This window comes from Aphelocoma coerulescens, chromosome 19 (genome assembly GCF_041296385.1).
Source record: "Aphelocoma coerulescens isolate FSJ_1873_10779 chromosome 19, UR_Acoe_1.0, whole genome shotgun sequence".
Classification (NCBI taxonomy): Eukaryota; Metazoa; Chordata; class Aves; order Passeriformes; family Corvidae; genus Aphelocoma; species Aphelocoma coerulescens.
This window is the reverse complement of record NC_091032.1, coordinates 4,394,704-4,411,291: the sequence shown is the minus strand read 5'-3', so window position 1 is coordinate 4,411,291 and position 16,588 is coordinate 4,394,704. Positions and strand designations below refer to the sequence as shown.

The 16,588-nt window shown below is 46.9% G+C and overlaps 1 protein-coding gene and 1 long non-coding RNA gene across 8 annotated transcripts in view; one reads left to right on the top strand and one right to left on the bottom strand.

The window, feature by feature from the left end:
- Positions 1 to 2,941: 2,941 nt before the first annotated feature.
- COL26A1 (collagen type XXVI alpha 1 chain) overlaps positions 2,942 to 16,588 on the bottom strand; it is a 167,202-nt gene continuing 153,555 nt past the window's right edge. For 4 of the 7 annotated variants that reach the window (XM_069033615.1, XM_069033619.1, XM_069033616.1 and 1 more), the window contains 5 exons: positions 12,930 to 12,974; positions 11,529 to 11,573; positions 10,828 to 10,912; positions 7,450 to 7,618; positions 2,942 to 6,384 (listed from right to left, as the gene is read on the bottom strand). In XM_069033615.1, the coding sequence (XP_068889716.1) occupies positions 6,360 to 6,384; positions 7,450 to 7,618; positions 10,828 to 10,912; positions 11,529 to 11,573; positions 12,930 to 12,974 (369 nt within the window). In that variant the 3' untranslated portion in view covers positions 2,942 to 6,359. Of the gene's footprint in view, positions 7,619 to 10,827; positions 10,913 to 11,528; positions 11,574 to 12,929; positions 12,975 to 16,588 lie in introns of all 7 variants that reach the window. The other 3 variants (XM_069033618.1, XM_069033617.1, XM_069033620.1) reach the window with 3 other exon arrangements.
- Positions 10,140 to 16,584, top strand: LOC138120723 (uncharacterized). The gene is made up of 3 exons (XR_011155946.1): positions 10,140 to 10,253; positions 13,356 to 13,464; positions 15,542 to 16,584. It is a non-coding gene; the product is annotated as an uncharacterized lncRNA (long non-coding RNA).

Here is a 16,588-nt window from a genome sequence, read left to right as displayed (position 1 = left end):
AGTCTAAAGTCTAGCTGTCATAGAATGCTCCTGGGTGAACATTAACTCCAGCCAGTTAAACATAAATCAGGTTTTCCTTGACACAGTCCCACAGTGCTGCCACAGGCCCGTTTTGGGCTCTCTGACTCAGCCTTTCCCTTCTCCCATGGTAGCCCATGGTCACTGGGGCACCTCTGGCTTGCCTTGGTGTGTGTCCAGTCTCAGGCCAAAATTTGGCTGCCAGAAGTTTTCCACCCTGGTTAGCCCCTTCCCACAGGCTGGTTTATCAGTTGTTGGAGCTCTGGGAGCTGCAGTGTGTCCTGGAGATGCTCAGGGTAGCTGCTGACAGCGGGATGCTGCAAGGACCTTGTTCCCATGCCCTGGTGATTTGTAGAGAGGCTTTATGGCAGCAAATCCTCCCACTGCTGAGCTGGGTCAGGAATGGGCATTTGGGGCTTTGTGGTCACCAATTCTACCAGTCTGAGCACCTGGCGTGGCTCTCCTGGATGGATGTGCCTTGAGCTGAATGCATCACACCCCCCTCTCTCATCCATCTATCTATCTCTCTATCTCTCTATCTCTCTATCTATCCATCTATCTATCTGTCTGTCTGTCTGTCTGTCTATTTAGGAGGAGAAAGTCCTCTCATAATTTGAAAACCGTCTTGGAGTGCAAACTCTACCACATCCTTCAGCAAAGTGTTCCAACAGTTAATTCTCATCACTGGTACAAGTTTTATCTGCTAGCCCATGGCTAAGTCACCTTTCCCTGATGTGCTACAGAGAGCAGGTGCTGTTTAGTTTGCCACTGGAGTCAAAAAACGGGACCAGCTTTGCCCAAGAGTGCTTGATCCTGTCCTAAAAGTGGGATGTGGCAGGGGGAAGACCTGTCCTGTTTCTCTCTGCCTCTCCCATAAAGGCTCAGAGGTAACTAAGTCAGGCCAGATCAGCTCCCAGGCTATCCTTGATGCCGAGCAAACAACATCCTTTGGTCTGGAACAGTTGCATTTTTTTGCCCCCTCTCTTTGAACCAGCTTGCCACTGGTTTTGGTGAACTGTTCCTAGAGGGTGAATAAGGTAATATAATCTCCCTGCTCACTCTTCCTTTATACAGTGTAGTAGTTGTTTTTCTCCAGTATTGCTTGGGAAGCTTAGGGAGAGTTTGTTCCTGTTTCAGGTTCACTGCTTTCCCCATGCTCAGGCTGCAATGTGGAGAGAATTCCAACTACACTCACGGCCAGAGCCATTCTTAGCACAGTGCCAGTGCCTGCCTGGATAAAGAGCTGCTTGCTGCTGAGCATGTGGCTAATGAAGAGTTAAGGCAGCGAACTCCAAGGGTAGCTGTGTTTTGTTTGTGAATAAATAGTTTTCTTTTAATCAGCTCCTGCTACAAGTTCAGTGTGTTCCTCTCTGCCATTGATTTTCCCAGGCTGTGTTAAGCTCAGGAGAAGTCAGTTCCCCTCACTGTGATTACAATCAGTGGCCATAATGGCCCAGAGACCAACATGGGCCTGATGCTAATTTGGTGCCTGGCAGACCAGCACAGCCACAAATGTCCCAAGAAATTAATTTAGCCTTTTATCCAGCAACTCCCAATCTGTACAGTGGTGATTAACGCAACTGCCTTCCCTCAGAGGACTTTTTGCAAGGATAAATATATCGAAGTTGGAGGTGTTAGGACTCAAAAACTGAGATAAATACACCCTGAGAGACCCAGAGAAGTGCTGCATGGGAATGTCTGGCATGAAGTAACCTTGAGCATGTCCTCATCAGTGATGCAAAACTCCATGTGAAGCAGAGGCCTCGACTCTGTGGGCATTTCTGAGTGTTTGCAAGGCTCAGCCTTTGCTGCACTATTGGTATCTGCATCTCTGCAGTGTAAAAAACTGGCTGGGATTTGCATGTCTCTCATTTTCACTGAGATGTGAAAAACAAGTTCAGAGCCCAGAACTGTGACATCTGTGGCAGAAACAGCCCAGGTCCTCCCCTGCAGCCTCCCTTTGCTAACACAGAGGTGTTGCATCCAGAGGGGCAGTCATTCCCAGAGCAGGAAGGTTAAAAGAAGGTCTTTACCCACATCCTCTTCTGGCACTTTGAATTGTCACAAGAGATGATGACTCTGGGGGTCTCCGTAAGCCCAGAGGCACACTCAGAGACCACCCAAAGGCTGCTGGAGGAGGCAGATGCCCAGGAGGTACCAGGGGATGCCAGGGAGGGGGTCTGGGCAGCCCTTGCTGTCTTAGCTGAGCCAACTCGACTTCCTTGTACTGTGAGGAAACTTTTGGGGAAGTGAGGAATGCTGCAAATATCAGCAGATTTTAATCTACACTGTTGGGCAGATCACAATTCTCTGTCTGGCCTGTTTCCCCCTCACAGTCTGCTGCAGCCACCTGTCCTCCGAGTGCCCTCGCTGAGCCCAGGCAGAGCTGTGATCCCTGGATCTGCACGGACACAAAACTCCTGCAGGAACGGGAGGGCTGCTCTGCAGGAGGAATCTGCCAGGTCTAGGGAGAGCCTCGCTCTGCAATGCACAGCAAGATGCTCAAAGGTTACCTGAGAGGCTGCCTGAGGAGCTAAAACACCTCCCCATGAGGGCAGGATGTGCCCCTGTGCTTGGGATGTGCCCCCGTGCTTGGGTCCTGCGGCTGGGAATGCAGAGAGGCGACTCAGGGTGTCCTGGAGACAGATCTCTCTGTCCAACACCTGCAGAGGAGTCAGTCCCACTGAGGGCAGGGAAATTCAGCTCTGGTTTTAGGCAAGAAAGGCCCTTTTTGTCCCTCCAGCCCACAGCAGGTGCCCAGAAGCAGGGCCTTCATGCACATCTTGGTTTTAAGAGCCCTGCAAAGGGGCTTCCCAAAGAGAAGGTTGAGATGTCACAGAGGAAAAGCAGCTGCCCTGATTTCGGGCTGCAGTTTGCTGGAACTTGCTCTGAACTTTGTAAATAGAGGACACCTGACATGATAGTCATTTACAGTAAGTTTATTTCTCAGTGCATTACATGAAAGGTCTTTGGTATTTGTGGGTCCTTGAATACTGTTCCCACTCTGCTCCATAAGAAAATGCTGAATACAAAACATTCAATATACAGTAACAAACCCCATAGCAAATAAAGAGAATTAGATATTTGGAACAATAACATAGCAATATGAAAACAGATAAGTAACCATGCAAGAGGTGGAACAAACAGGTTGTGTTTACAACAAACATTAAAGCCTGCCATAAATGAGTTCATCCTGTCAGATGAGATTTATTCTTGCTCCTAAGTTAAGAAATTACACATGATTGCAAGATACTGCCTATGGCTGCCCTATAAAAGACCAAATGGTTGTAAAGCTGATCCCCAGGAGAGAAGCCAGGACCATTGGCACACATATGAAACACACTGATATAAATAAAAAAGGTACTGTGAAAATAACTAGTGAAGAAGTTACCATTTCCTTCGGTGGGTGGGAATGTGCCTTGTGAACAATTATAGCACCTTTGAATCCCTTGGTTTCACAGGAAACCAAGAAATCACAGAGACTCTGAGTAGTTTAACCCCTATACCCCCAATGGAATGTTTCTTGAGTCAGACAAAGGCTGTAAACGTGGAGGAGGATGGGTTTCCAATCATTGTATCAGGAAGGAATTCCAGAAGCTGATTGTCCTTAGAAGCCTTTGTCACAGTGCTCAGGGTCCCACATGACAGCAGCTCATGGCAGACACTGGAGCAGAGCCCACACAGCACCAGCATGTGCTGCTCCAGGGCTGAATCTGATTTTTAAGGCCTGTTCCTTTCAAAGTTGATGGCAAAATGACCATGGAGTTTGGTGGGAGCAGGTGAGGGCTCTTCTCTCTGTTTTATTTCTGTTTCCCTGGGTTGCTATCAATTCCTTACAGTAAGTGCAAATTAGACCCTCTGGAGAGGAGCATTCCCTGCCTCCCAGGAGTTCCAGATTGCTGGTGAAGGTGAGGGTGCACGACTTGCAAAGGGTTTTGGTTGTGCAATGTGCTGCTTCTGGTTAGCTCAGGGCAAGGAAAACACTACTACTACCAGAGCTTATCCAAGTCAAAAACACACTGGAGCTCAAACAAACATCAAGAATTTCAAAAAAGTCTTAGGGAAAAAAAAAAAAGAAAAGAACACACTATGATATTGCACAGTATGTATGTAAGATAAAGCACTAAACATTTCAATTAAAATATATTTCTAAATGAGCACGCATTCCAAATAAATCCCCTAAGTTACATAGACATGGCAATAAGCATTATATGCCCTGGCTGAAATGAACCTCAGGATCCTGCCTATGATGGAGAATGTGGTTAGAGTGGTTTGCTTGGTCATCAATATCATTAATGTCTGTGTGTGAGGCTGTGCTCACTTTAAATGTAATTAAACTGGGGCGGCACAACAGTGTGGTCCAGCCCTGGTGTGAGTGGAGAGGAACGAAACCCCAGCAGAGAGAGAAAGTCCATCTGGTATAATCCTACTGTCCCCCAGTTAAAGATCCAGTACCTCATCAGAGAGATGGAGCTAAACAAAGCAAGGAGGGTGGGGAGAAAAAATTACACAGCTCGTACAGAAACCTGGAAACATCAATAATTAAAGTGGGCTCAAACCTAAACAGCCTTTTGACAATTGACTTGGCAGGATTAATTACAAACAACTTCCATTAAGTTTTCCTTTCATCTTGTCAGTAATTTGTTTTAAATAATATAAAATTCCAAATCCTTGTCAGTATGAATGCCTCAGCAATGTGAGTGACTAACGAATTAGCACTCATCAAGCTCATGCAATAGCTTTGAATTCAGAAGACAAACTTGGAGGAAGAAAGATTTCTCTTTCAGTTCAGTGTGAAGCCTCTGAAACGTCAGGGAAGTGAAAACGGCCTCATTCCCTCTTCCCCAAATTCAACCCTGTAGCTGCAGGAGCAGTGAAACTGAATTTCCCCACTTCCCTTTTGAAAGATTGCTTTGGTTGGGTTTGGTCCCTGAAGCTGCCATGAGGACACATTGCTCCTGTGGCACCAGCCTGCCCAGTGCACGAGTTTGGACTGAACTGAGATTTCTCCTCAGTCTTCAGGCCTGATTTTCCAACACCAACTGGTTGGCACAAGGATTTATCTCCTGGAAGCAACCAGTGAGGTCTTGGAGTGTCCGTGTGATCCAGAGCAAGATGGTCCCAGTTCAACACAGAGGTAACCAAGCACTTCTCAATTCCTGCACAGGAATCAGCCTGTAAATGGGGAAATCCTTTTTTTGGCACATTTAATTCTTAGATGGAAAGATTATTCCAAGAATGTTCCCATGGCTGCTCCATGCTTGGCTGCCCACAAACAGAGCTATTGCCCTGCCAGGAGTGGAAGGAGGGACATGGGCTCTTACAGCACTGCAGACATCCTCAGAGTTAGTGCTGGGTTTGAAACTAAGATGCATTCAGAGAGGCTTTATTTCCTTCTCCCAAAGGTCAGGAACGTGCTGGACTTGAGTTTTACTAATTTTCTTGTCTCTCTACACCCCGCTCCAGCTGTAACTCAGAGTGCAGCCAGGCAACTCCCCAAACTCATGCAAAGATTTGGGCTTGTTTCTTGGAAATGTCCCATGGAAAACTCAATCATTTGGAAGCACAACCTGAACCAGGTGGGCTGGTGTTGAACGAGCCCCACCTCTGGCACTGGCCAAGCAGAGTGAGGATGCAAAGGCAGGGCAGGGAGTTGCATCCCTGCTGCCTCCATCACAGCTGGTTGTTACTCATCTGCACAGCAATAAAAGCAAAGTTCCAGTGCTTGCTCAGCATCAGCTTATGCCATTTCACCTGGCTGGACTCCTAAAGAGCAGGGCCAAGCCAAGGCATGGTGAATTCAGCCATGCTGAAGTAGCCTGTGATCTGCTCATTTGTGAAAATGCCAGGCCCCTCAGGGGAATTGGATGTCTCTGTAGCACCACCATGTTCACAGTGTGTGTGGACAGTCAATTTAATGTGTGGCTAATGCTGGCCTGGCAGAGCTCCTCCATTTTTAGCCTCCTTTCCAGTGGGCTTTGCCTTGGGAATATCACTTGGGGTGCTGAACACAGGGACTGCAGAGTGTTTCTTTGCAAAGCTTCTGACAGAAACACTGCAGCAGTGCAGCCCAGCTTGCTCACACAGCTGTGTCCTGCACAGGAACCAGGGACAGCGGGGCCAATAACACAAACTCAATTTGCTCTCTTTTGTCCTGGGCTGAATTTGAAAACTGTCAGAACATGGGAATTAAAGAGTAAAAAATAGTACAGTCAGGTCTGCTGATTAATCTCCCCCTTCTAACAAAAATCACTGTCTACATGAATGACATCAGCTTGTCTGACCTCGTTAGCACAGCAGGTGGAGTGATTCATTTGTCACTGAAGGGCAGGTTCAACTTCTTAAACCTGGAAGCTGGTACTTCCCCTAAAATAACAAGTTATTGCAAAAGTAAAATGACTCTGTATTTAACTCCCAGTGCAAGATAAGCTCTTGACAAGACTAATTCCTTAGCCTGTGGTTTGCTACTGCACTGTCTCCAGATTCAAATGGCGAGGATTTACTCACAAGATTAAAACAAAACACTGTGAAAACATTTTTCCAGATTGCTGTAGGATTAAGAAACTATTGCAAAATATCCCTTTCTGTGAATAGTTACTGCCACCACTTAAATTAATTATCTCTGGATGTATGCACAAGCTGAACACAGTATGGGAAAATTCTTGCACAATTCCATCATATCTCATGCAAACTGCTCCATATTTTCACAGAAACAGTCTAAACGCTCTGAAGATAGACAAAAAGCCAATGTTGTCATGAAGATTTGCATCAAAACTCCTTGCTTAGCCAACCACAAATAGAAACAATGCCACTCACATGCAATTAGCAACATAAAAAGCCAAGATTTTGATGCAGAAGTCCAGAGAGCCACCTGAATTTTCAGCGTAATATTTTTAAATGTACTTTGTATTTTCTAATTTGTTCTTTGCTTAAAAGAAATCCTTGCAGGTCATGCTTTCATGGCCTGTGGAAGCAGCATCTGGAAGTTAGTGTGACACCAACACATAAAATAAAAGCAGATGCCTCCAACTACAGCAATGGATAAGGCTGAGGCTTGGCTTTGGGACTGGGGGCATGGATGGGCTTGGCCAGTTAAGCAGAGCTTTACTGAGTGACTGTCAAGGGCAGTGAGGAGCAAGGGGAGGGTTAAACTCTGAAGGCACAGCCAGGAGGTGTCACTCCTTGTAGGCAGCTTCTGAGATACCTGACAACTGCTATTCCAAAGGCAAACCAACAAAATCAAGGAAAACATTCTGAAAACCCTCTCTGAGCTATGGATAAGTCATTCCCTGCAATCAGGGCTCAGTATTGGCCACGGAAGGAAACCCAGCCACCAACACTGCAGCCTCCCACCCACTTCATCTGCAGTTAAGCACTGGGTACTGTATCTTTAAGTGGGGAACAGGCAGGAGGACACGGAGATGCTCCTACTTCATCCGGTTGCTTCTCCTTCTGGCTTCACCATCATCCAGCAGTGAAGAGAGGATCTGGTGGGCCTGGGGCTGCCGGGGTCCTCCTCGCTTGATCTTGATGCTGCTTCTCAGGGGGGAGCCCGGGATCACATCCTGTCCAGAGCCTGGCTCAATGGAAGACAAAGAGTCTGTAAGGAGAGAAAGTCATGGGAGAGCACTATTTAAAAGGGGAGGCTGAGGAAGACACTCATGGGCCCTTCTGAGTGGTTCCTCTTCTGGGAGCAGTGTGGTCCCTCCTGGCTGCTTTCCATGCAGGAAGCAGCTTTGGAGCTCCAGGTTTGCTGCCATCACACTACTCCTGCATTAGATGTTTCCTCTCTGCTCTGCCTGAACTCCCTGGGGTCAGTGCTCCTACTGCAGGGCCTGTTTTCATCTGCAGTTTCATTTCTAAAGTGCTGTTCTTTATTAACTATAAATTTACTTGAGCTGTAGCAACTACTCAGCACTGCCCAAGACTCCTGGTGTTGGAGGATGAGCTGGGTGGTCACTGGGCCCTGATGCTCCTGGGGGTTTAGGTACCATTTCACTCCTGGTAAAGGACATTTGGAGGCACTGAAAGGATTGAATGGAAGGATTGACCCACCCTGGGCTGCAGCCAGATCAGCAATAACTCTGGGAATGGCTGGTAGCTGCCATACTCCTGCTCCCAGAGTGCCTCCAGGTAACACCCTCCTGCTCTTCCCTCAGCTAAACAAATTAAATATACACTGGTCTGGGCCACTCCTCAGCAACAGATGCTGGTGGCTTGGTCTGCCTCATCATTTCCAGTGCCCCAATTTCTTCTTCCTTTTGCCCCCAGAGCTGGATGTTTGTGTTTCCCTGCCAGGAGCCCAACGTGCCAGCCTTGGTTTGCTCCCACGAGGCAGCATTTCTGTTTCAAGTGAGCTTTTGGCTGCCAGGGGATTCGGGCTCTGTCTGCTGGCACCAAACCCTGCCAAACAATTTGGGCTTTGCTGTGTCCTGCTGGGCTGCTCTCTGCAGCTTCCAGGCCAGGTCAGCTCCAGCTGCCCTTCCACTGCAGAGGAGAGGTTTGTTTGCTGGGATGTTTTGCCTTGTTGCTTGGGTGGCTGTGGTTTTGGAAACCATGCTCAGTGGGAAGTTTCTTGGGAAAATGAGAGCATGGGATTGGCATTTCTGAGTGGGGTTTTAAAGCTGGGCTACCCCAGGACCTGTGGTTAAATCCTTAACACCTACACTGGGAACATGACCAGACAGTTGGTGCTGGGTGATTTAAAACCTCTGTGGTGCCTTTCAGTCCAGGGAGGTCTGTGCTCAAGGAAAATATTTTTTGGTATTTAATGTCTTTTTCCCTTTGTTTGTTGGGGCTTTTTTAACCATATACACAAAGATGAACATAATTGCACAAGGAAAATATGCCTTGCTTTCCAAGTTCCCTTTCTAAACAGTATTTTTGTAGGGTCTAAAATATGTGTGAAGTTAAAGAATGGACCTATTTCAAAAGCACAGAGCAGGAATATAATTATCAATAGTTATGGGACAAAACCCCCCTAAAGTCATACAATATAGGTGTTTAAATATGACCTAACCACAGTGTACAATTAAAAAACATCAATTTTTGCTGATGCAGTTACACTGGCATAGAAGCACACATGGGTGTAAATAACTCATCTCTGTCCCAAGCAGGAACAGATCAATACAAATGGTTTGCTGGAATGACTGTTTCAAAATAACAGCAGCACATGCCTTGTTGCTGCTGTATTACCAAACTGAATGTGAAAAATAGGTAAATCAGGCAGTTCTGCTGGGGCAAGGCTGCCTGAACCCCAGTCCCAGGGTATACAGGAGGTTCCTCAAGAGGTGACTTTTTGCTTTATTCTACTTTAAATGAAGGTACAAAGTCAAAGCCAAAAGAGAGCCAGGCCCTGGGTCCTGTGAATAGCCTGTACTGTGCTTATGGACTAACCCAGGGAACCCCCCTTTCCCTCTTTCCTGGAGATCATCCCTGCTGGCATGGATTGCTGCCTAGGAAATCTAGTGGGCATCCCCTGGTACCTCCACCAGCTCAAAGCAAAGCAGCATAAAAATATATTTTCCTACCCTTGGAATGAAAATGTGAAACGAAGCAGAATTAGTGCAGAGGTGAGGTCAGGGTGGGTGAGTGTGGTTAAATCATGGGGTTGTGATTCATGGTTTCCCAAAAATCTTATGTTGTTGCTGCCTATTGCTTTTGGAAATAGCACTTGGGGCCCCCAAGAGCACGAGGCCACTCTGCTCACTGAGCAGAGCAGGCTCCAGGCCAGGCCAGCCATGCTCTGGCACTGGAAGTGTCCAGCAGCAATTCCACCTCAGCCCTGCTGACTCCACACAGGGCTTGAGGGCTCCCCAGGGGCTGCCCGAAGGGCACCCAGTACTGTGAGGAAGGCATGGTCAGGGCTGCTGGGCATTTTAGCTTTTTACCATTTTCATAGCTTAAATCGATATCCAAAGGCCACATCCCAATAAAAATGGATGTTGATCTGAGGGGAGGTGTGAGGCTGGCTCACAAGCAAGCCAGGAATGAGGTTTCATTTGTCAAGGACAGAAGAGTGCTCTGGGACTCGGTCAGTGCCAAGGGACAGGCTTGCTGCTCACAGCCTGGCATAGCAGAGCCAAACATTTTGCCTCTACTGTGTTTCTGAAAGGGGAGAAATGGCCAGAGCAGCTGATCCTCGGGTACCCCAAAAGGAGAAGTTTGACAATGACCAACACCTGTGACAATAACCAACACCATACTCTGGTCAAGGGAAGAGGACATTCTTTAAGGTATGATGTACACACTGTACCAGTGATGGGAGAGCCACCAGCCTCAGGAGATCACAAAAATCTATCTGAATGTAGAACATGTGGGACTTTCTTTAAATCTGACTGTGAAAGTAGGTTTCATGTAATTTATAATCACAGAATGTTCAGGGATCACTGTTTGGGCTTTCTCTGCAAACGTGGTGCTGCACAAGTCAAGGGCCTCAGTGGTGTCAAATCACTTGGAAGGTGCTGTTAACAGGATTAAATGATCTGGCCTAAAGACTTGAACAAGCAGCTCCTTGGGAAGCTGGTAGATGATCTGTGCCACGTGGCTTGAGCTACTGCTCGTGACTTGGCTGCCTGAACTGTAACAAAAATCACTGTAAGGGTCATTTCACCTGCTGCTGGGAAAGCAGAGGAAGTAGTACAGCTGGTGGAACTCAACAGTTCTAAGCACCCCTAAGTCATGGCACCTAGTTTAGAAAATGTGGCTTGAGCAGACACCAGAGAGCTCAGGAGACTGGGAGGGTGTTTAACCAGCAAGCCTGAACAGAGCCCCTGGTTCCCTAGAGAAGAAAACCTGAGCAATGCTCACCATGAATTCCTATCATGTGCTCAAGGATTAATACCCTCTCAGCCAAAATCTTCAGAGCTTCTCTAAGCTGTTGGACTCCTTCCCCCTGCAAGAAAGAAAATAAAACTAACATTGGAATATGTTGCAGAATAGGCTTCCTGTCCATAATGCTGCTTTCATAGCACCAAACTCTGCAGTGTGGATGTTTAAAAATGAAAAGAGGTAAAAGAGGAGATAACCTGAGTAGGAGAAATCCCTGTTCAAAGAGCTCCTCATGTACACTCAGGCTGTAGTTTGTTGTCCTTGTCACCTTAGGTGTGGGCTTGAAGGGACAAAGAGATGTTGGGAAGTATTTCAGGAACTGAGAGCAGAGATGTGAGAACACCAATGCTCTGCACGTGCAGCTTGATCTCAGGGAGTCTGTCCTTCAGCATGTGGGAGGGACAATAGGGAAGCAATTCCCAACCAGCTCCTGGTGACAGAACAACCTCTGGGGACTGAGGTGTTCCGAGAACATGGAGACAACATGGCCAAGGAAACCTCACAGGCCAGGACTGCTGGCACGTATTAAATTCAAACCCAAGGTTCACATCACCACTTTCTCTGCACATTTAACCATGGGCTCACCCCCTGGCCCCCTAACCCCACCTGTCAAAGGGAATACAGTTGAAGGACAGCAAAGTGGCAAAAAGGAAAGTTAATCAGTGGAAACACATCCTTACATCAGCACCTTTGTCACCTTCCTCACCCTTCTTGCCTGGTTCACCCTAAAACAAAGAAAGAGACACTTGGTTACGTGTGGCTGAGGACTCTTCCAGGATCTCTTGGATCCCTTCCCACCAAAGGAGCAAATTAAAGAAGCATTTCACCAGCAGAAAGCACAAGGACAGCCCCTTCATGCCAAAGGCCAAAGTGCTCTCCTGAGCTTTGCCCTGGCTCCTGTCAGCTTCCCAGGAGGTCACCACCACTTCTAACATGGATGAACTTGTCCAGGAGTGGCCAAGATGCAGGAGGGGCCACCTGCTATGGCCTGGGCCCCAGCAAGGCCATAGACATCTCACTGGGCTCTCAATGAACAACATTTTAGGCTAAACCACAGATAATTTGCTCTTTTGCCCCAAACATGCACATTTTCATCTTGATTTAGAACAGAAGAATCCTCCATTCTGCTTTCATTAATTAGTCACATCACTTTCTGCCTCTGAGGATGCTCATTAAGCTTTTCTTGACCAAAGATCCCTCTGTGCTGTGAACATTGGTCTCATGTTTCCCCCAAGCCAGGAAGTTCATGCACCCTCCGATGAGCAAATGACATGGAGAGCTTAAACCACTCTAAGCTAAACATAAAACAAGACTGACAATCTAAAACAGAGAGGAAAGGCTTGGGCTCCTCAAACTTGTTGGACATCCCTGAGATCTTTGCAAAGCAGTGGTGAGCACAGGAGGAAGGACCAAAGAAAAGGTTGTGTGAATTGTACAAAAAGATGAGGTGGAACCAAGGAAGAGAGATGAGAACACTCCCAGAGGTTCTGGTACCTCTCTGGAAGCTGCCAGCCAAAAAAAACCCCAATTTTCTCCACTAGATCTCTGTCAGCCACCCTTCCTCACCACTGGTTTGTTTGCACTGGCCATATGTGCCAGTGCCGACATCTCCTCTCTGCATCTGTTCAGGTATTGCCAAAAAATCATTTGCAGACATTTTTTAATCTCATTACAGGGTTTCCAGCTCAGCTTGGCCAAGCAAGGTGCAGGAGGGAGTTGAGAGCAGCTGATGGACTTTGATGTGTTTAACTGTGCCCACCTTTGGGCTCTGGTAGTGCCAGAAACTCCTGGGGTCCAGGGAGAGCTGTGTGTGCCCAGCTCTGGCCAGAGGGACCTGCAGGCAAAGCACAGCTCCCCTGCTGGGGCGATGCCCTCCTGGTCATGCCAACACTGTGCTTTACACCAGGGGATGTTTCATTTGCAGAGGGATTCATTAAGGTGAGGGTGTCTATGGAACAAATGTCTGAGCTGGAGCCAGCAGAGCTCAGCACTGAAGCAGCTCCAGGCCAGCCAGTGGCACCTACAGTGCCAGGCACCAACCCCACCTGAGCCTGGCACCCACCCTCGAGTGCAGCACTTACAGGAAATCCCTTAATGCCCCTCTCTCCAGGCAGACCTGCTTGCCCCTGTTGGAAATAAAGTCAGTGTCATTAGGAGATACTTTGCCATTTGACAAGAACACAGTGTAATTTTTACTAGTGGAATTAAGATGGCTTAATGAAAAACCTTACACTTGGGATAATGTGAGAAAAAAATTCCTCTCCCTTGACATTATCACTTGGAAACAGCAAAAGGGGGTTATGGTTTTCTGTCAAGTATCAGCTCCAAATCCCATCAGACTCTGGAGGAGCTGGGTTGGATACAGAGCTCCTGAGCTCAGTGCCCTCTCTGTAAGACGATTAGCAGGTTTTTTGAACTTTCCAGCAGTCAGTTACATTATACCAGCAAGGAATTTGGCTGGAGATTTGTTCCTTACAAAGACACTGCATTCTTCTCTCTGGTAAAAGTGATGGCCCACTGCTGCCCCAGCCAGAACAGAGCCCAGGACTCCCACCAAGCACTGATTTAATCTGCTCCTGCTTCACACACATCCCACAGCTCCTGATCAAAACACAGGTACAATATTTTGGTTGGTTTGTTTCTTTCTCCTGCTGTGTTAATTTTCACATTGTTCTCAGCAAGGGGTTTTTGTTCTTTTTTTTAAAAAAAATTATTTTTTAACAGAAACAGTTGGAACTACTACGTGTTGGTCTGGGGCAGAATGAAATGCCATTGAACTGAACATTTTTTTCCCCCCTGTTTTCCTCCACAGTGCTGGTTTCTCAGCCTGGAGCAGCTGGGGCAGGGCAGAATCCCTGACCAGGAGAGCAGTTAGAGGTTGTTTACTGACAAAGCAGGAGCTTGGGAAGAAGAGGCAAAATGTAAAAGCATTTCTAGAAATCCATTAATGAAAGAGCTGCATATTCCCCCTGGCTCTTCTCCCACAGACACAATCAGCAACAAACCCATCCTTTTTTCCCCAAAAAAACTACATTGATGGTGGCAGATTTCTGTAGGAGAAAGGGAGAGCTGCTGGGTTTGTGTCCATCAAATTGCTGCTTTGTATAAAACCAATGGGCATCTACAGAACATTCCCATGGAGGACTGAATTCCTATGGAATGCCTTGCCAGCACCAGGAAAAGGCCCCTATGGACAGGGAGAGCTCTGGGAGAAAGGCCCAGTCTGGCAGGTGCTCCCAGTATCTTCAAAGGGAAATACTTGAATTCTGCACTGGAAGGAGCAAAGCTTGTGAAAAAGCACAGGCCAGAGGAAAAATCACAGAGAGGAGCGTAACTGAAAATACATAAACAGGCTGTGCTCCATGTCCAGGAGGAACAGAAAGGATGTTATCAGCTTAAAGGGGATCAAAGGATATTTAGGCTGGATGTTGGCAATATCTCTTATCCCAGGCCTCACTGGCTGTTCCTCTGAAGACTGCCTGGAGATGCTGTGCAGCCTCCCTCCCTGGCAGTGTTTGAGATGAACAGAGGCTGATCGTGAGCAGCACACAGAGCTGAGCCATCCAGGGGCTGTGCTCTGACTGCTTCAGGTCTCTTCCACATCTGTTCTCTCTGAGATTAAGCAGGAAGAAGGTATAATGACATTTTCTCAAATCTCAGTAGATATTGTAACCCCCCCCCCTCTGCTTTTCTTTGCAGCTGCACAGCTCCTCTGCTCGAGCCCTCATTTGTATCCACCAAACCCAAAATTGCAGCATGTAGTTGTCAAAACCAGCATTCAAAGCCACACTTGCAAAAGACAAAAAGCACACAGAGCATCCTACAGAAATTCTGACAGAAAAAGCTGTCAGCTTCCCTTTCCACACTACAGAGCATGGACAGGAAATATGGGGTTCTTTTCTATTTATCAAGACATTTTGATATTTGAAAAATTTCATTTGTCCCAAAACTAAGAGGAGAGTTACAATTCTAAATCCCTAGCAAGGAGGGAACAAAACCAAATTCTGTGGGATCTGTCTGGACTGAATGGACACAATGCAACAAGATTTTGTTTCAAAAGAAGTGTAGTAGTAATATGGGATATTAGTAGTAATATTAATAATATGGTCAACCACAAACTAAAGCAAAATGTTAAATGAATCATTGAGGCAGAGTTGTATCAGTTTCCTGGATGGAAATGTGACACTTTGCCACACACCATGCCCTTCTATTTTCTTTTAGCTGAACATAAAGATTGAATGGCAGTGAGCTGTAGTTGGGAATCTGTGCATCCAGCTCACCAGTTAAGGTTTTGCTCTCTATCAGCATCTTGAATTCTAGTCCCAGAACTCCATCAGTCTGCAATCTATTTGTAAAGCCAAGTCATGCCCAAATTGGCTGAGCTGCACAAGGAAAGTGTTACAAACAATGACCAACAGTCCCTCTGTCTTTCAGGGAAGTGCAAGTGATTTCTTACACAAGAGCAGGACCAAGCACCCAAAACTAAAATATAACAGAGATTTCAGAAGGCATGTGTGCCCCACCTCAGATATCTGCTGTTCCTTGATCCCTCAGGAGGGGTGAAACAAGCCCCTGGACATGCTCCCCTTGTGCAGAGGAGCACAGTTTGTCTGTTGCTGGTTATTCCCACGAATTTGAGAAGTCAGCACATTGGAATGAACTGATTTGTGTTTGTCTGTCTTGGCTCTTTCAGGCATCCCTCTGTCTGCTGGATTGGAACAGGGAGCAGGAATGCAGAGGAGGTTCTGGCATAAGGGGAATTACCTCACCTACAGCCCCCATTCACAGGTGGTGCCTCCACCTCCCTCTGTGGGGCAGTAAAATGGCACTTGGAAGAAAAGGCACGAGGCTGTGTCAGTGCAGCCACCACTGCAGACTTCTATCATCTTAGGGTACCAACCAATGTTTTCCTCCTCATCTTTCTCCCCTCCTTTGACCCTCTCTACACTGGGTTCTCAGTGACTCTCCCCACTCCGTGGTGCCCATTTCACAGACCTAAGGGCTGAATGATCTTCTTCCACCTGCTCCATTCCCAAATGATTTTGTGCTCCTAGGCTCACCCAGAGATTTCAAAGACCACAACCTTTTGGCAATTCAGCTGAACAGAAGCAGCCAAAGCCCCAAATGCCACTTTCAAACCTTTCCCAATGCTTGAATGCTGGACTAGGAATCTGACACATTTATACCCTTGTTAGATATTTCTCTGGTAGTTCCTAAACTTCACCAGTTTGGAAATAACATTCAAACAGCCCTTTATGTTTGGTTATCAGCACTGGACAGCCCACTAAGGACTGAGGCACATAAACATATTAAGAACATGACTTCAATATTCTGAATATGTTAAGAATGTCATTTGACCTGGGAATGACTTTGGTTCAGGGAAAGTCCGATGAGTTTTTAAAGTTTTAGTGCCACAGAAGGAAGAGTTGAGTTAGACCTCTCAAAACACTCCACACTAAACAGCTTTGGCTGGTGGAAGACAGTTGGTCTCCACAGGCCTTTGTATACTATGTCTTTGCTACCTGAATCTCTTTGGGGAATACCTGACTTTGGAAGGAATTCAACTCTTTCTCTGTAAAGGAAACCCTTGTCTTGGTTCTTGCAGAAGCCCCAGAAACTCTGCATTTGAAGCTGTTGGTGGCTGTAGTCCCACTGCACTTGCAAGACCTGTGCTGTGTGCAATTTCTGAGGCCTCACCCCCCAAACACTGCTGGGAATCTCTCTGTGCATGTAAAACCTT